Source organism: Lithobates pipiens, unplaced genomic scaffold (genome assembly GCF_037356315.1).
Source record: "Lithobates pipiens isolate NorthernLeopardFrog02 unplaced genomic scaffold, aLitPip1_a1.2 Scaffold_22, whole genome shotgun sequence".
Lineage (NCBI taxonomy): Eukaryota > Metazoa > Chordata > Amphibia > Anura > Ranidae > Lithobates > Lithobates pipiens.
The window spans coordinates 243,489,940-243,509,454 of NW_027507784.1; the positions used below are offsets into that span (position 1 = coordinate 243,489,940).

General features: G+C 42.2%; 1 protein-coding gene across 1 annotated transcript in view; it reads left to right on the top strand.

Annotated features, from left to right (window-relative positions):
* Positions 1–19,515, top strand: part of LOC143924556 (BOS complex subunit NOMO3-like) — a 210,978-nt gene that overhangs the window by 93,175 nt on the left and 98,288 nt on the right. Inside the window, exons 18-19 of the mRNA XM_077448933.1 lie at positions 3,497–3,592; positions 4,036–4,245. Of these exons, the coding sequence (XP_077305059.1) occupies positions 3,497–3,592; positions 4,036–4,245 (306 nt within the window). The remainder of the gene's footprint in view (positions 1–3,496; positions 3,593–4,035; positions 4,246–19,515) is intronic.

The following is a 19,515-nucleotide window of genomic DNA, read 5'->3' on the forward strand; positions in this document are numbered from 1 at the left end:
AAAAAAGACACCAATTCATCAAGTCCAACCAATGTGTGTAATTATATGTCAGTATTACTTTGTATGTATGTTGTGGTTGTTCAGATGCTTATCTGCTTTTTGAAACTATCGATGCTGCCCCCTGAGACCACCACGTATGGAAGGGAATTCCACATCCTTGCCGCTCTTACAGTAAAGAATGCTCTACGAGGTTTAAGGTTTATGATGGATTATGGACTATAGAATGTGTATCTCTGCGCCCTATGTCATGCATTAAATTTACAGCCAATACATTTACGTTACTTGATTTTTACTGCTCTCCTGCCTTTTGTTCCAAAATCGCATGCTTCGCCAAAGTCCCAACCTTTTTTATTTTTATTTTCTATTTATCGTAAGGTTAAACCTCCTTTTCTTCTAATTTTGAGTGGCCACGTGTCTTGTTAAACTCCATTTTTATCCCTATTGTGGGGTCACCAACTATGTAACCAGTATGGTAATTTGTAAATTTGAAAGCCTATTCTCTCTCAAGCGTCTCTTCTCCAGAGAGAAGTTGTTCAGCGTTTGCAAACTTTCTTCATAACGAATGTCCTCCAGACCCTTTTTTTTTTTTTTTTAAAGCTTTGTTGCCCTTAGTTGTACTCGTTCCATTTCCAGTACATCCTTCCTGAGGACTGGTGCCCAGAACTGGACAACATACTCCAGGTGTGGCCGGACCAGGAGGAGAACCTCTAGGGCAGGGGGACCAGGCGGAGAACCTCTAGGGCAGTGATGGCGAAACTTGGCACCCCAGATATTTTGGAACTACATTTTCCATTATTGTCCTGCACTTTGCAGTGTAGTGGAGCATGATGGGAAATGTAGTTCCAAAACATCCTGGGGTGCCGAAGTTCTCCATCACTGCTATAGGGGAATCTATGATAGAATAGGACCTGGGGGGATCCTAGTAGATGATAGGCTCAGCAATGGCATGCAATGCCAAGCTGCTGCTAATAAAGCAAACCGAATATTGGCATGCATTAAAAAAAAAAGAGTAACTCCAGGGATAAAACGATAATTCTCCCACCTTCTATTTTACAAAGAATGCTCCTAAGCTCCTGAAGAAGCGTTTATGCATGTAACATGTAGAGCCGAGCTACTGAACACTAAGAACCAACTCACACCAAGCCTGATAGAACAATATTTATTGCCTCAAAAAGGACATCTCTACGATTATTCAGGACCATATTTCTTGGTGTATGGGTTGTGTGTTGTAATAGCATATAGGCAATTCCTACTTTGCAAAGATTTTAACAAGTGTCTGTCTGGTTGTTTTTTAATCCATTTGTTATAAAAAATATTTTATCTTTAACTCTGTATCTCATAATCTAGGGTTCAGGTTACACAGTATTGTCAGGGCTAAAAGAACAGACAGGCTGAAATAGCAGCAGAGAAGCTGTTAGGCAGCCCTTCATTCATTTTATCAGAATCTCCCTTCAGTGAGAGCAGGAAAAGTGTTAGGCTCTGTGCAGGGAGGGTGTGCCGCTATTAGCCTAGTGCATCCTACCTCACCTAACACCCCCCAAGCGCCCCCCCCCCCCCCCTTTACACTATCACCCAACTGTGTCCCCTCACCACAATGTAAGCCAGTCCTCTGCCATGTCAACCAGCCCCCACCCCCCTGCACCCTTTCAGCTTCCCCACTGCACTCTGAAGTAGACCCTCCATCACCCCTTTTCTCACAATCTACCGATCTCTAGCTTCCTTTCTTTCTACATCCATCACACTTGCATCCCTTCTCTCCTTTTGTACCACCCTCCGCACCCACTTTTTTCAGCACCAATTGTATCTCCACGCCCATTTTTCCAATTCTTATCAGTCTCTGCATCTGCAGCTCTCCTTTCAGCACCCACAACACTTACACTCCCACCTCCCACACCACCCTCTGTGCCTGCACCTCCCTACTCCCACCATCTACACCTTAATCACTTCTCTCACAATCCTCTGTACCTGTCCTGCCCCCCCCCCCCCTTTATTTTATTTTTTACTGTCTGCTACACCTGCATTCCCTTGATCACTGCTGCAACTGTACCTGTGCAACATTACTTTCACTTCAACGCACCTGCAGGATGCCGTTCTTACCACTATGCCTATGTCCCCACTCCAGCATTCACCAATGTACCTGTGCAACCTCACACACACTCACCCAATGCTTGCATGCACACACCCCCTCTGCTCCCACTATCCTACCTGCACACTGCTTTCCTGCTCTCACCACCATGACAGCACCCCTCTCAGTTCCCAACACCACACCTGCATGCCTCCCATTTCACCAACATGTCTGCAGCTCCCTGCTCTCACCACTATGCCTGAACTGCACCTGTGCATGCTTCACTGCCTCCCTTCAGTGTGGGGGGGCACCTTCCTATCCTGCTCTCATCACTGCCCCTTTTCCTACTTCGTTCTCCAATATGCCTTCACTACCCCTACTTTTGCCATAGGTCCCCTCTTTCACCTCATGATATATAAGATTTTACAACCACTTTAAGGAGACAAGTCTATATCTGAAACACATAAGGATTTACTGGCGTCTATGTAGACAATTCTCTAAAATTACGGTGTTGGGAATTGGCACTCTCCTATATTTGTGAATGCTTCTTGCGCTTCTTGGCAGCAAACAACTTGGTTTGCAAGGCAGGTATTCAAGCATTATCTTACGCCAGTTTCTGGTGGGTCTTAAGCTGTAAGCAGTCCCCAGTTTTCTGTTGTTTTTCTGTGGTCTGTTGGCTTTGTTGCTCTTTTGCTCACCCCATGTTGAACTTCTGTTTGACATTCCTACGGTCTAAAGAATTCCTGTATCCAATGGATAAGAAAATATGCAGTTTTTTTCCTTTTAAAATTCGTCTTTTTTATTTTTTTGGACAGGTCCATCTCTTCTGTGTTTTTATGCATTAAGTGGGGACAAAAAACCCTGTATAGAGAATCCGATCAAAAGAAAAATGGAAACTGATATTTGTATATCAGATATCAAAGAAAAAAGGGGAGAAACACACCCTGGCTCCAAACTTAATGATGAATGCTGCACCATACAAAGAGCTTCAGGTGTTTCTCCAAAGACAAAACCTAGAATAAAAAGAAACTTTAAATGTATTGAAAAGACTATTTAGTTTGCTATTCCATTAATAAATGCTGGACTGGCCCAGGACATTAAAAACAAATAAACACACAAATTGTCCACGTCAACTTGAAGAATCGAGGTGTGGTCAATGGTCAAAAACTCCCACAGACAAAATGGTCTGTGACATGGCCACACCCTGAATCATTAACCATATTTTAAACCAATTAACCAGACCTTCCACTATAGTTAAAGTAGAATGAATACTTGTATAATTTAGGTTAATAGAATTGGTTATTAGTTAATAATATTTTTTACTAAAAAAAAAAGCTGTCTAAAGTGTTGGGCTGTAAATAAAAGTGTATTTTCATGCTTGTTCAAAACATTTTGTATAGAACTAATGTTGTATATTTTTTAAATTTACAGATCTTCACCCAGTATCCTTACTCTGACTGCAGTGCGACATCATGTCTTTGGGGCCATAACAGCTGATAAACTAATGGATGTCACTATCACTATTAAGTATGTTTTAATGCTTTGCACATTAAAGTATACTTACTTGAGTTTCTTCTCAGAATGTCAGGGTACCTCATTAACTGAATATAAAGTGTAGTGCAGAAATGAGTGTACAATGATGAAAGCCGATGCTTGTATTAAACTTTAACTGTGCTATGGAATCCCTTTTAGCTCCATACTCCTGGTCCTTCTAGTGTTTGTTTTTTAATACAGTTAATTAAAATCACTAGGAACACTGTTCCAATTCATATGCTTTAACTCTGAAAACATGAGGTTTGATAAGACTGCTTTTCTCAGTACTTAAACAGTAAATTTATTTTTATATGAAAACCCACAAACCTCAAGCCCTGCAACTTAAAACTTTTTTTTTTTTTTTAGGCAAAAGGTTTGTAGGCCAGGTCAAGTTATTTTTCAGTCATTTCTTCAACAACACTGTTCTTCCCGTGCAGGTCTTCCATAGACAGTGAACCAGCTCTTGTATTGGGGCCATTAAAGTCTATCGAAGAGACACGTAGAGAGCAGCAGCTAGCAGAGATTGCGGCACGAAGGCTGGAAAGAGAAAAAGCCAGTACAGAAGACACTGACATTCAGCCACCTGTCCAGGAAGTGGTGGACGAGCTTCAGGGGCCATTTTCCTATGAATTTTCCTACTGGGCAAGGTAGAATGTGCTTTATGGCCTACTATGAAAGGTGTGAATGTTTTTTTGGATGGTGTGATCAGTGTGTGATAATATACTTTAGGTGTTGTAATTGATTATAAGGAAGAGTGTTTGTAGTGCTGTTTTTCTAGATCTCAGATTTTAATAAACAGATCTTAAACTATCTTCAGTTGCCCAACTCTGTTAATATTAGTTTTACTTTCATTGACCCAGAGGAACCAAAATATTTCGAAGTATATCCTAAGCCCAAATGGTTAAAGCCACTGTTGGTAATACTTTAATATTCCCAACCTGTGAGAGAGCACTCACGCACACAATATTTATTTATTTATTTCCAAATAGTTTTTATTGATTTTTCAAAAATTACAGCGAAAATATTGCACCACTTCAGTAACATTACCAAAACAGTCACAAGGGAATAGAACATATATATTTTACATCATCAGTTTACATTTGAACATAGTTGACATTTGAGCATGGTTAAAGAGTGTTCTAAAACACAAGCGCACTTTCTATCTCCGTCACCATACCTTGGCAATACCACAGGTACCCTTTGTAATATTTGGGGGTTATTTTAGCTTAAAGGTAGAGCTTACCAGTGAGCTGGATCCACACCAGATGTCGTTTAAGGGCTCGTAGGCCCACTTTTATTAAAGAAAGAAAAGTCAGATAACAAAATAGTTGCCCACACAGGGGTTTCAGCTTTCCACAGCAGTAATGTATGTAGAACCAAAAATACCAAGCCACCTGGCTCTCTTTAGCAGCAATGCTGCTCAGACTTCTGCTGCAGCCCTCTTGGCTCTTTAACAGAGTTCCTGTACACCCAGTACCTCAGCACTCTTTAACAGCTTCTCTTTCAGCCCACAAGCTTGGACCCTCTGTCTACTCTGACAGACCGACCTGTGCAGACATGCACACTTCTTCTCCCTTACACGCCTGGACTCCTCGGGAGGGTGGAGCCCAGAACCATGGTGTTGGCTTTGTTTTAAGCCCAAGACCCACCTGTGCAATCATCCAGCCAGACTGCTGGCTGTTCCCAAAACCCGGTCCCAGGATTGGAGATTCACCACATATCCCCCCCCTTTGTTTCGACCCAGAGGGCGGAACACCCAAGTTACTTTTGGCACCTCTGTGCCAGATACCATTTACAGAAGTACCCTCCTGTCCAACCTCGCTTCTCCTAACGGGGAACTCCACCCAATGCCTCCTTTGGTGTCTCCCTCTAAGCCTTACTGTCACTCTGCTATGAGCTTTGATGCAACCTTCCCAACTTTTCTTCCGAGTGAATTTCCATAAGCACTTCCTCTCCTGAAATCTTAATGGGTTCCCGTTGGTCTTCCTACCAACCCTTCTGCCTCCACGCTTCAGGTTCCCAGGTTTCCCCAAAACTCTCTCAGCAGTACTGTTCTGAGACTGTAGGGGGCCTATTTCTATAGTGTTTAGAACAGAACCCCACCTCTTATTTCTGGTACCTGACTCAGCAGTCACTAATTGATTACTAGGTTTACCTGTACCTTTGGACACCACATTATCATGTACCATTAACACATTATTTGGTTCATCATTGACAGACATATTCAAACCAACATTAGACCTCTCAATGTTGCACATGTCACCAATGCCTTTTTTTCCAACATTTGCTAGGGTAGAGTCCACAGAGGGCACACATACTGGAGGGCCGCCATCACCCACAGGAACCTCACAAGACGCCACCTCTCCTGGGTTCACCCACTCTGCAGGCAGCTGTCCTACCACTTGACCCGTTCTGATGCTACCTGTATTTTTATCTACCGGAACAGGCCAGCTCTCGTCTGATCCACATACAATTTTTACCATGCTCCTTGTCCATTCCCCTGTCCCGGGGACCTTATTAGGTTTGTCACCTAAACCAAGCACTGGACTGGGGACCCCAGTCTCTTTAACCACCTTTGTTTGAGCCCTGGTCAGGATCTCTGCTGCTTTGAGGTCCACACATGGCCCTTCCACCTCATGTGGTTTTTCTACTGGTGCAGTATACACGCCCTTCACCAACTGACCAGCACCACACTGGACCATAGCAGCAGAAATGCTTCCCATCTGGCTGTTAGGAGGTGTAACCACAGGCAATTTAGGCTTATTTTCAACTTCTCCAACGTCTGTCTCAAATATTTCTTCTGGATCTAATCTAGCAGCATACGTAGCGGCAACTTTTAACAAAAGTAGCAAATTTAGGAATAAACCATTCCTGTCCCGTTTTACTTTGCTCTGTACAGCCTGCCATACAGTGCTCCACCTAGTGGTACTGCGCAGTACCAGCCCATCAGACTGTGGAGGAGACACACTAGTATAGATTGGCTGTACATCCCAAAGTTCAAGCATCTCTTTTAATGCTTTGGTAAATAACCAGGCCCTTGACTCCAGACCTAAGTCCTTCCTGGGGATTTTCATGACACTGGGGATGCAGAGAGACTCACTTGCTGAGACTTGAAAAGTTGTGACGGTTAACGGAACCTTCTCGCAGCTGGAGGTAAACACAGCCTGGTGCTCCATCAGAGCGCTGCCAATTGCTGGACTCATACCCAACTTCTCAGGCTCAGCATCAGTGAACTGCTCCAGAACATTACCAGTGACGTCACGTTGCCACTCCATGTCAACCTCAGTTTTGTGGGTCACGGACAATGTCTCTGCTGTGCCCTTATTTGGTTCATCCTGCTCACCAGGGTTAACTCCTGCAGCAGCCACCGCGCCCTCAGGTACAGGCTGTTCTGCAGCCCCTCCTGCTGGCCCAGCAGAAACCTTGTCCACCTTATCTTTGTGCATAAAAGCCCTATCTATCAGGGAGATAAGATCTTTGCTCCAACTATCCCAATCTATTGTATGTGCGCTCCCTTCTGCGGTACTCCTCAGCACCGATCCTTCTGCCCAAGGAGACGCATAAGAACAGACTGGCTCAGCTGCAGACTCATAACACCAGTCATTGTAAATCACGTCAGACTGTGGTAGCACAGGTTGCAATACACCATATTCACCACCTTTCTCTGCTTGCATTTCATAAGCCTCACACACCTTTGCATTTTTCACAGGTTGTGTTAATCCACCATTTACCTGCACATTTTTAGTACTAGCAGCTTGCACTAACACATTACCATTACACAGTACAGTTCCATTCTGTCCCACCAGAGTGACATCGCAGTTGTCCAGGGCAACCTCTGACTCCAACACATGAAGTTCCCTGGAGATTCCTGTGGACAACTATGCTGTCTTACCACCAGTTGCTACAGGCAACAGCCCATTTTTGATAACCCCAGGTTCTTTCAGAGCAAACGTTTTCCCAACAGCATTAAACTTTTCATTAACAGTAACACTTATAGCATTTTTCGCATTTGTAGGCTGTCCTAGCCCATGGTCAACTTGAGCCTGATAGTCATTAGACACAAATCTTTTAGACATCAACACAGGTTCTATTTGGATTTTAACCCTTGCATTCCCACTATATAGGGAAAAGTCATTCTCAAATGCACATTCAGTGGCCCCACTAACTGGGGTCACTCTCACATCATCATGGACAGTCTCGTAACCAGTCCTTTTATACATGAAATCAGCAGTTCCAGCCATCATTTCATTAAAGACAGTCTTACCCACCGCAGTAGTTGGGGTCACCATCTTCATTTGAGTACGTCGTCTTATGCACCAGTCCTCTGCTGCACTTTTACTGGCCAACTCCTCCTGCTGGCCATGGGATGAAACTACAGCAGGCATCTCCCACCGTTTAGCACCCCCTGCAGGCACAACAGGAAACTTCTTGTTGCTAGGGGTGACTGCAAACATATTTTCACCGGAATCTGAGCCTACAGACAAAACTTTCTCAGCAACATTATCTCCAGCCGTATTCCACAACCTAGGGCAAGAAAACATGCCATGCCCCAGCTGGCCACATTCCAGGCATGGTACTGGACGATTTTTTCCCAAAGCGATTCTCTCCTGGTGATTCCCAGCTGGCCGGAATGCACAGGCCTCTTTGTGGGGACGCTGAACCAAACCTCTACTGCAGCTCCTTTCAGGCATACATTTCACTCCGGTTGCCATGGGAGACCGCACTCTCCCAGCAGAACTTTGCTGGCTCCCTCCAACATGAAAAATTGGCTCCTCCTTAAGCTGCTTTCCACGATCCTTATTAGACATAGCCCATGGTACAGAGACAGCCCGACTGGCTTCCTTTGCGTTGCTATGGGCAACCACTCTCATCCTCAGCCTTTGATCAGCCTCTCTCCTTGCATATAGCATGGGCTTCTCTCTGCTGGATCCCGTCTCATGCTGTGACACATTCACATCTTTCACAATAGTGGTTTTAACTGCGTCAGCTTTGCCTGGGGCAACAACAGCCCTCTTCCAGTTATGGACATCCAGCGGCTTTCCCCTTGCACTGAGGGTTGGCTTCCTTTCCTCTGTAGCTTGGTTCAGTGCTGCTAAATGCCGCTTGCACCAATCCACTGCAGATTCAAATGCTGGTGGACTCTCCATAACAGCAGTCACCTGTGCACTCATTGCACCAGGGTTGCTAGGGACAACCCCAGCCCTTTTTCTCCTGGATACACTCTGATCAGGTATGTATGGGGCTCGTTCAGGTGGTAACATCCCCTCCAACCACAGAGCTCTGTCTCTCATTTCAGCAAACCTGGCTTCTTTTAAGAGCTTTGACCGCCCCATACTTAGAGACTCCAGAACAACTTTAAACAGTCCAGGAAAATTAAAGTGTCTCTTTTAAAGCAAGTTGCTTTTCTCTTCATGCAAGCTTTCCTCACCTGCACATTGCACACAGTGATTGTGCTGTCTCATGCACACAAACACAGTTCATAGCAAGGAAAAAAAAAAAAAAATGTGACTTTTCATTCACAGGTACACCACCTGCAACATGCAATGCCTTTTGCCTGGCTGCACTTCCACACACAGCCAATAGTTCCTGACTTGAACTTACTGTAGAGCAAGGACCCGGATTCCACCGTCTTCTGCCCGCATTCTCCACCACTTGTAATATTTGGGGGTTATTTTAGCTTAAAGGTAGAGCTTACCAGTGAGCTGGATCCACACCAGATGTCGTTTAAGGGCTCGTAGGCCCACTTTTATTAAAGAAAGAAAAGTCAGATAACAAAATAGTTGCCCACACAGGGGTTTCAGCTTTCCACAGCAGTAATGTATGTAGAACCAAAAATACCAAGCCACCTGGCTCTCTTTAGCAGCAATGCTGCTCAGACTTCTGCTGCAGCCCTCTTGGCTCTTTAAAAGAGTTACTGTACACCCAGTACCTCAGCACTCTTTAACAGCTTCTCTTTCAGCCCACAAGCTTGGACCCTCTGTCTACTCTGACAGACCGACCTGTGCAGACATGCACACTTCTTCTCCCTTACACGCCTGGACTCCTCGGGAGGGTGGAGCCCAGAACCATGGTGTTGGCTTTGTTTTAAGCCCAAGACCCACCTGTGCAATCATCCAGCCAGACTGCTGGCTGTTCCCAAAACCCGGTCCCAGGATTGGAGATTCACCACACCTTGAATATGATATGCAAACATTCAACGATGCAACTGTATACACTAAAAGAACAGGGAGGGGGGGAGGAGGTAAGGTAAGTCAATGGTCTGACCTTCCTATGCTCATATCCGCATCTGATAGTGAGGGAGTCACTGCATCTATACCTAGTGCTTTATTGATTATTTTTAGTCCAGACTGTCCACGCTTTCCATTGGTTATCAAACTGTTTCTTGTGCCCAGTTCTACTAGCTAGAAGGCACGCATAAACATCATGGGGTTGGGTGGCCGTAAAAACCTCTGAGACATTTGGTGCCTTTTCTGCCTTCCAGTGCTTGGCTATTAATGTTCTTGCTCCTAGTAGGATATGGGTGATCACTGTCCTAAATTCAGTTGGGAAGGTTTTGATACCTAGGTTCGGTATTGCTAGACATGGGTTGGGACGAGTCAATACCCCGGTGATCGTTGATATCATGCGGCAGATGGAGTTCCAGAAACTAGTTAAATGTTTGCATGTCTAAAACATGTAGCAAATTCCCTATTGCCCCACAGTTTCTCCAGCATAGCGAAGAGTGCTGTGTTCCAAACTTGGATATTCTATAGGGCATAAGGTACCACCTAAGAAGAGCTTTCTTCTGGGACAGCTCCCAATGGTTTACACATTTAGAAGCTTTGTATGTTGTACGAAATGTGCATTCGTGAAGCTCCTTCCCAGATCCATCTCCCATTTCACATAAGGGTTAGATTTTCTGAAATCAAATTTATGCTGGAAAAGGTTGTAGAACAGGACAATTCTCTTGGGGGGGGTTGGTTATGTGGTGAAAAATCGCCATGCTTCCTTTGGGATCTGTATGTGGCGTGACTTTGTAGATCCCAAGAAGTGGGTTATTTTAATATATTTATAGAGATCCGAGGTCGGGAGATTAAATTGTTTCCTCAATGAAGCAAAGGGAACAGGGGGTCGTCTAGGTAAAGGTCGTCAATCACTTTAATGCCTCTGTGATACCAGTCAGTGATGGTTAAGTTTGGGATGGCGTGAGATAAGATTGATAGAGTTATAGGGATATCTATTTGGTTGTGGTTTAGGACTGGGATCTCGCAGAGATCCCTCCATGCCAGCAAGGATGTCTACCCATTTCGAGAATAATTGATTTAAGTTAACTTAATCCTTTCATGACTAAACCTATTTTTGGTATTTACAAGTTAAAATCCATATCTTTTGCTAGAAAATTACTTGGAACCCCCAAAATATATAAATATATATATATATATATATATATATATATATATATATATATATATATATATATATATATATATATATATATATATATATATATATAATTTTTTTTTTTAGCAGAGTCTCTAGAGAATAAAACGGCAATTGTTGCAATATTTTATGTCACACGGTATTTGCACAGCGGTGTTTTAAACAGAACTTTTTGGGAAAAGGGACACTTTCATGAATTAAAAAAAAAGAAACGGTAAAATTAGCCCAATTTTTGTTGCATAATGTGAAAGATAATGTTACGCCGAGTAAATAGATACCAAACATGTCGCACTTTATAATTGTACGCACTCGTGGAATGACGACAAACTACGGTACCTAAAAATCTAGGCTTTTTTTAAAGGCGACGATTTAAAAAAGAATTCCGTTTACCAGTTTAGAGTTACAGAGGAGGTCTAGTGCTAGAATTATTGCTCTCACGATCGCAGCGATACCTCACATGTGTGATTTGAACACCGTTTACATATGCGGGCGCGACTTTCGTATGCGTTTTATTCGCTGCGTGAGCTCGCGGGAACGGGGGGCGGGGGCACTTAAAAAAAAAAAATTCTTATTTTAAAATTAATTGTTTTTAAAAAAAAAATTAAATAAAAATTTTGATCACTTTTATTGCTGTCACAAGGAATGTAAACATCCCTTGTGACAGTAATGGATGGTGACAGGTACTCTTTATGGAGGGATCGGGGGTCTAAAAGACCCTCGATCCCTCCTTTACACTTGAACGTATTCAGATTGCCGTTTTCTGCGACTGAATACTGTATATATTTTTAAACCCGTGGCATTGGCAGCCGAGTAAACGGGAAGTGACGTCATGACGTCGCTTCTGTGTTTACAATTAGGAGACTGGAATGAAGCTGCTTACGGCTTCGTTTCAGTCCCTCCCTAGCTGCTAGAAGCGGCGGATGCGCGATTGGTGCTCCCGATTCAGCGGGAGCCCCGGTAAGAGCGGCTGGGAGGGGGGGGGGGCGCTCCTCCGGCATAACAGTGTGAAAAGTGTAGCGCTAAAGATATGTGAATTGATGTAAACAAAAATCACTATAAAATATGTGCAGATTTATGACCTAAAAAGGAAACAGTGGAAATGGAATCAAATACTCGGAACACATATAACAAAGTCCATCAGCAATTATAATGATATCCCAGTGAAGACTTCTTTAATCTTGTAGACCATCACATGGAAACAACTTTCAGACAGTTAATGTAGCTTTTGCGCGCTTCCCGACACCGGTGCACCCAACTGTCCATGACAACGGGTCAATCAAGCATGGATGGCTCAAAACGGCAGGTGGAAGCTGGTAGATGCACTCTGCTGTTCTCCTGATGGCATCCGAAAAAACGACCATTAGATGGATTGCAAACCACTGAATGGATATCTGGCCATATGGATGGAACAAGGGACCAGGAAAGTCCAACAGGAATCCAATGGAGCTGAATGTTGCAATTATAAAATCACCTTGGCAGGCGTGACCCAGACTCAGAGGAAGGACCCAAAAAACCTTTGTCCTTAGACCATGAAAGAAAAAAGAGGGGGCTCCAATGGTGCAGGTCAAAAAACAAGTGAGTTTTATTCATAAACAACATCAGTAACTCAGCCTGCGCTGGCAGCAATTGGTGTATGTCAATCCTCGAGCGACCAGTTTAAACAGGTGCACAAGGTTATTCCTGATCAGCAGGCCCAATATTTAGCCCAACTACCAGCGGCGTTATGTTTTGCAATAGACGCCATGAGATTCTATTCAGGCCTCGTGCCTTACATTTGGACTGGTGCATATGCATAGAATCTTATGATTGAAAAATTGGTCATCTGAAGCGCTATGCAAAAAGCTCCTGACTAGTTTTCCTTTTCATGGTGTACGGCTGTTTGGGGATGATTTGGATAAATATATCCAAGGAATTTCTAGTGGAAAAAGTACTATGAAGGGATGCCCATTCTCACTCGAATGGGGGGAAGACTTCAGCAGTTCTCAAGGGTCTGGCATGAAGAGTGTCCAGACAAATGGGTGACTCCTTCAATAGCTCTATGGTACAAGCTAGAGCTATAAGAGTCACCGTCTCCTCGTTTTCTCAGATCAAACATTCCCAGATTCTGGCAGCACGATTGGCCCCAGATGGCCTTGGACGCTTAGGTTACGGAATTGTCCTGTTAGGATCCAATATGACAATGCCACAGCAGTGGCCTATATAAATCAACAAGAAGTCATGCAGCCCAGAGAGGCGAATCATATCTTAACTTGGGAAGAAAACAATGTACCTTGCCTATCAGCAGTCTTCATTCCAGGAATAGAAAATTGGCAGGCGGACTACTTAAGTCGCCAGCAGTTGTTCCTGGGAGAATGGGCCCTTCACCACGATTTCTTCCTGGCAATATGCCGGAGATGGGGGATCCCGGACGTAGATCTGTTTGAGTCTATGTTCAACAAAAAGTTTGACAACTTTGTGTTAAGACCAAGGGATCCACTAGCGTGCAGAACAGATGCCTTGGTGTTCCAATGGAATCAGTTCTTAATGATTTATGCATTCTCTCCTATTCTGTTTCCGCAATTTCTTCGCAGGGTCAAGCAGGAAGGGAAGACGTGATTTCTTGTGGCCCAGAAGATCCTGGTATGCAGAGATCATAAGAATGGCGGTAGGGGGACCATGGACCCTACCACCACGTCCAGACCTTTTTTTCCTCAAGGTCCGGCATTCCATCCTACCTTTTTATAAATGCTAAATTTAACGGTTTGGCTATTGAGACCCACATTCTGAAGAAGCGTGGGCTGTCAGGTTCTGTGGTATCTACCTTAATTAATGCAAGGAAACCAGCCTCCATGAATCTGTCTGGAAGGCATGTGTCTCCTGGTGTGAATCCAGGGGTTGGCACCCCAGGAAGTATGTCATAGGGTAGAGTCCTTGACTTTCTGCAAATGGGGTTAGAGATAAAGCTGGCTTTGAGTGCTATTAAAGGCCAGGTTTTGGCCTAGTTGGTATTGTTTCAATGACCACTTGTTTTGCATTCTTTTGGTTTGTAGTTTTCCTCCGGTTAGGTCACCCCTGAAGCCTTGGAACTTGAATTTAGTTCTGTTGGTGTGGCAGAAACAGCCTTTTGAGCTGATACAGCATATTCCCTTGGTCCTTTTGACAAGGAAACACATTTTTCTGGTAGCCTTATCTTCTGCAAGAAGGGTATCCGAGTTGGTTGCTCTTGTAAAGAGCCATATTTAATTATTTACAAGGATAAGATTGTATTGCATCCTTATCCTAATTTTCTACCTAAGGTAGTGTCAGGTTCTCATTTAAAATAGGATATTATGCTGCCTTCATTTTTTCCAGAACCCTGTTCTATGGAAGAGAAATCACTACATTCTCTGGATGTGGTGAGAGTAGTCAAAATCTACTTAAAGGCAACTGCTCAGATTCGAAAAACAGATGTTTTGTTTGTGTTGCCTGAAGGTCCTAAAAGAGGGCAGGCAACATCGAAATCTACCATTTTTTAAATGGCTTCGGCAAGTAATTGTTCAAGCTTATGGTTTGAAGAGGAAGATTTCACCCGCTCAAATCGAAGTGCACTCCACTAGGCCTGTTAGTGCTTCATGGGCAGTGCATCACCAAGCCTCCATGGCTCAAATCTGCATCAGTCCATACAGTTACCAGATTCTTTCAGGTGGATGTAAAAAAGGCATGAGGATATTGCGTTTGGGCATAGTGTGCCGCAGGCAGCAGTATAAATCATCTAGTATCACGGTGCCCTACTTTTGTTGTGTTTCCCTCCCCTCAGTTGGCATTGCTCTGGGACATTCCACATAGTAACTACTATGGCTCTGTGTCCCGTGATTTACTATAAAGAAAATAGGATTTTTATAATAGCTTACCTGTAAAATCCTTTTCTTGGGAGTAGTACATCAGGGGACACAGAGGTCCCTCCCCTCTTCTAATACGCGTATATTGATTTGCTACAAAAACTGAGGTACTCCCAGTAATGGGAGGGGTTATATAGGTAGTGGACTTCTTGTCTTAAGGTTTGCCAGTATCCATCAGGCCTATAACCCACACAGTAACTACTTTGGCTCTGTGTGCCATGATGAAACTCCAAGAAAAGGATTTTACAGGTAAGCTGTTATAAAAATCATATTTTTGCAGGTATAGCTATTCAAAACAGCAGAGGGTAGCTGCATAAAACCCATTGTTAAAGAGTAGAGTAAAGAAAAATTGTCCTGTACTCCAAGAAATGGATTTTAGTGGTAAGTTTGAGTTAGTAGTAACTGATAATTAAATGACAAATTATAAAAATAGCAGTCTCGGGTTCCGTTTATCTCCGCAAGAGAATCAAACTGCTGACATTATGGTCTTGCAGTTCTCTCTACCAGGCATAATGTGAACTGGTTAAATGCTTAAAAAAAAAAAAAAGTTTCCTCTGTTTTCCACAATTGGGGAAGCTGTGCATAAGCTCAAAGTGGAGCTCCAGCCCCCCCACCCCCTCTAAAAAGCTAGAGCTAGCAGATAGAAATACACTTGTCTGTCCAGAGATCCTGCAATGTCTGCACCCCAGCCGGTTTTCCGATCGGCTCTCAGGTGCTGCCGCTGCCATTCGTGGTAATGCGCTGCACTCTATAACTGGCACCCCGAAAGGTGGCAAATGTGGCACCAGAGGGGGAGAAGAAGAAAGTAGAAGGAGCTTCCACTTCTGATTTTTAACTCTGGTTTAAAAGTGGACGTAAACCCTTCTCTTTTCAGCCAACTGCCATCATGGTGCACATGTGATCAGCTATGACACCAGCCGTTGGATTATTTGACAGTTTTTTTGCAAGCACAACCAATGTAACTGTTTTTGGAAACTGTTAAATCTAGGGCTACAGCTAACTATTATTTTCATAATTGATTAGTTGGCCGATTTGTTTTGATTAATCGGTTAATAACCTTAAAAAAAAGTGTGGTGTATAATTTAGGTAATATGTAAAGTTTAAAAAAGTCAATTTATTCTTAAATGTCACCATGCAGTGGTAAGTATAAATAACCAATTATATGGTTAGGGAACAAAATCTCTAATCCACTGAGAATAACAGACAGAAGAGATATACGTACTGTATATACTATTAGAGGTTGATCACTTTTTTTAATTTTTTATTTTATTTAAAAGAAAAAAATAATTGACTTTTTTTTTTTTTTTTTTTTTTTGCAGATTTTCAAACAGAACTGTAATGTATTATATGCTGGCCATACAAAAACAATGTCTTCCTTCAAAAAAAAATTTTATTTTAAGAATGTTCCTTTGATTTTTTTCTAATTGTTAGTGGGGTCAAATCGACATTCATTTTCAACCAAAGTGATGATAAAATTTAGAAATAATAAAAAAACTTCTTGGTCAAAGGAATCTTTAGACAGGGTATGTGGTTTTCGTTCAGAAATTATATTAGTTTTAAAACAATGTTAAAAGCAAGTGACATTTTGAAACCCAATTTTTCCAGCGAATGTAAAAAGATTTTTTGTATGAATATTCTTGTCTGAAAATTGATCCGTGTGGCCAGCATAAGGCTTGGTACGCACTTATGCAGTTCGCTTTTGATCTGTTTCTGCAGTGATTTTTGTGCACTTGATTTCGCTGGGCAGAATAAAAATCACAAATTGCTGCAAAAACCCATTACATGCTTTTCTTCAGCTTCTTCATTGAAGTATATTGAACCAAAAAAAGCACAGTTTTGTGTTGGAAAAAGTCGTTCACCCTTTCCAAATGCGCAGCAGCTGAAAAAAGCATAGGTGTTAGTGTCCCATAGGAAACCATGTTAAATAAACTGTAGTGGGTTTCTGCAAAAAGCACCAAAACCACTCATAGGTGTGATCCAGGCCTAGGATGTTTAGTAACATAATGGGGTAAAAAAAAAAAACTAAAATTAGGCTTTTATAGTACAAAAAGAGCAAATAATCGCTACTGTAAGTAAGGGGTTCCTTCTTCTTCTTTTTTTTTTTTTTTTTTTTTTTTTTTTTACTGTAATAAAGTAATATTTACTGCAGCGATTATTTGCTCTCTGTACTATAAAGGGCTAATTTTAGTTTTTTTTTTTTTTAACCCCATTATGTTACTGCCCAATTAATTGATTATGATAATTAGTAATCGACTAGTTGTCGATTAATCGATTAGTTGTTTCGGCCCTAGTTAAATCAATAGATTTTCTTCTGCTTTAAAGCTGGTCCAAAAAAAAAAGTAGTATTAGCTGTATACAGTGCCGTGTTCCAGAATAAAATCTATTTAGCTGAGCATTGTTTAACTAGTTACAGGAAGCTGTTTATTTCTGATAAGGCTCTCTCTGAGCCTGTACAGTATTCACAGTAGGGTGCATCTGGTTGTGAAGGGAATAGTTTCCACCAGCTTGGTCCAACCGAACGTTTTTTAAGTGATTGAAAGCTGGAGACTAACTTCTAATGTAACACTCGGCCAGAGGAGCTACTACTAATTTTGTTGCTCTATGGTAAGAACGACTGTTGCTTTGTGAATTTCCTTTTCGATCTTTAGTGATATCCAAGTTAATTTATGAATAATTTGAAGATTATTTATTACTAGCAATACACTATAGTCAGAAACTTTTTTTTGTTGTGCTTGGCTTTAAAAAAAAAAGTCTAGCAGTTGTTTAACCACTACAGCTCCGGACCAATAAACACCTTAAGGACCAGAGGTCTTTTTGCAATTTCGCACTGCGCTGCTTTAACTGGTAATTGCGCGGTCATGCAATATTGCACCCAAACGAAATTTGCGTCCTTTTCTTCCCACAAATAGAGCTTTCTTTTGATGGTATTTGATTGCCTCTGCGATTTTTATTTTTTGCGATATAAATGGAAAAAGAGCGAAAATTTTGAAAAAAAAATATATTTTCTTCTTTTTGTTATAAGAAAAATTGAATAAACTAAATTTTAGTCATACATTGAGGGCAAAATTTATTCAGCCACATGTCTTTAGTAAAAAAAATGTCAATAAGCGTATATTTTTTGGTTTGCGCAAAAGTTATAGCGTCTACAAACTAGAGTACATTTTCTGGAATTTACACAGCTTTTAATTTATGACTGCCTATCTCATTTCTTGAGGTGCTAAAATGGCAGGGCAGTACAAACCCCCCAAATGACCCCATTTTGGAAAGTAGACACCCCAAGGAAATTGCTGATGGGTATGTTGAGCCCATTGAATATTTTTTTTTTTTTGTCCTAAGGGATTGAATAATGACAAAAAAATAAATAAAAATTTTACAAAAAGTTGTCACTAAATGATATATTGCTCACACATGCCATGGTTATATGTGGAATTGCACCCCAAAATATATTCCGCTACTTCTCCCGAGTATGGGGATACCACAGGTGTGGGTCTTTTTGGGAGTCTAGTCGCGCACGGCACCCCGAAAACCAATCACCACCTTCAGGATTTCTAAGGGTGCAAATTTTTGATTTGACTCCTCACTACCTATCAGTTTCGAAGGCCATAAAATGCCAAAATGGCACAAAACCCCCCAAAATGACCCCATTTTGTAAAGTAGATACCCCAAGCTATTTACTGAGAGGCATGTTGAGTCCATGGAATATTTTATATTTTGCCACAAGTTGCGGGAATATTACAAACTTTTTTTTTTTTTTTTGCACAAAGTTGTCACTAAATGATATATTGCTCACACATGCTATGGGCATATGTGAAATGACACCCCAAAATACATTCTGCTGCTTCTCCTGAGTACAGGGATACCACATGTGTGGGACTTTTTGGGAGCCTAGCCGCGTACGGGACCCCGAAATCCAAGCACCGCCTTCAGGATTTCTAAGGGCTTACATTTTTTATTTTACTCCTCACTACCTATCACTACCTATCACTACCTATCACAGTTTTGAAGGCCATAAAATGCCAAGATGGCACAAACCCCCCCCAAATGACCCCATTTTGTAAAGTAGACACCCCAAGCTATTTACTGAGAGGCATGTTGAGTCCATGGAATATTTTATATTTTGCCACAAGTTGCGGGAATATTACAAACTTTTTTTTTTTTTTGCACAAAGTTGTCACTAAATGATATATTGCTCACACATGCTATGGGCATAAGTCAAATTACACCCCAAAATAAATTCTGCTGCTTCTCCCGAGTACGGGGATACCACATGTGGGGGACTTTTTGGGAGCCTAGCATCGTACGGGACCCCAAAAACCAAGCACTGCCTTCCGGATTTAAATATAAAATGCTACCAAAAAAACTGTTAGCGATCGCAGGGATCAGGCCTGACTCTGCGATCGCTGCAGTTATGTGTTTAGTGTTTTGTAAGTGACAGTGATCGATCGATACTGCACTTGGGAGGGCTGGGCAGAGGGGCAAAATGCAGGTGCTAGCAGGTATCTGGGCTGATCCCGCTAACAATGCGTTTTTTTGGAACCCTGAACTGCTGGGGACGCTAGTATAGATCTGATCAGATCAGATATTGATCTGTTCAGATTCTATACCACTACAGGAGGTTTATGCTTTGCGTGTGGGTGTTAG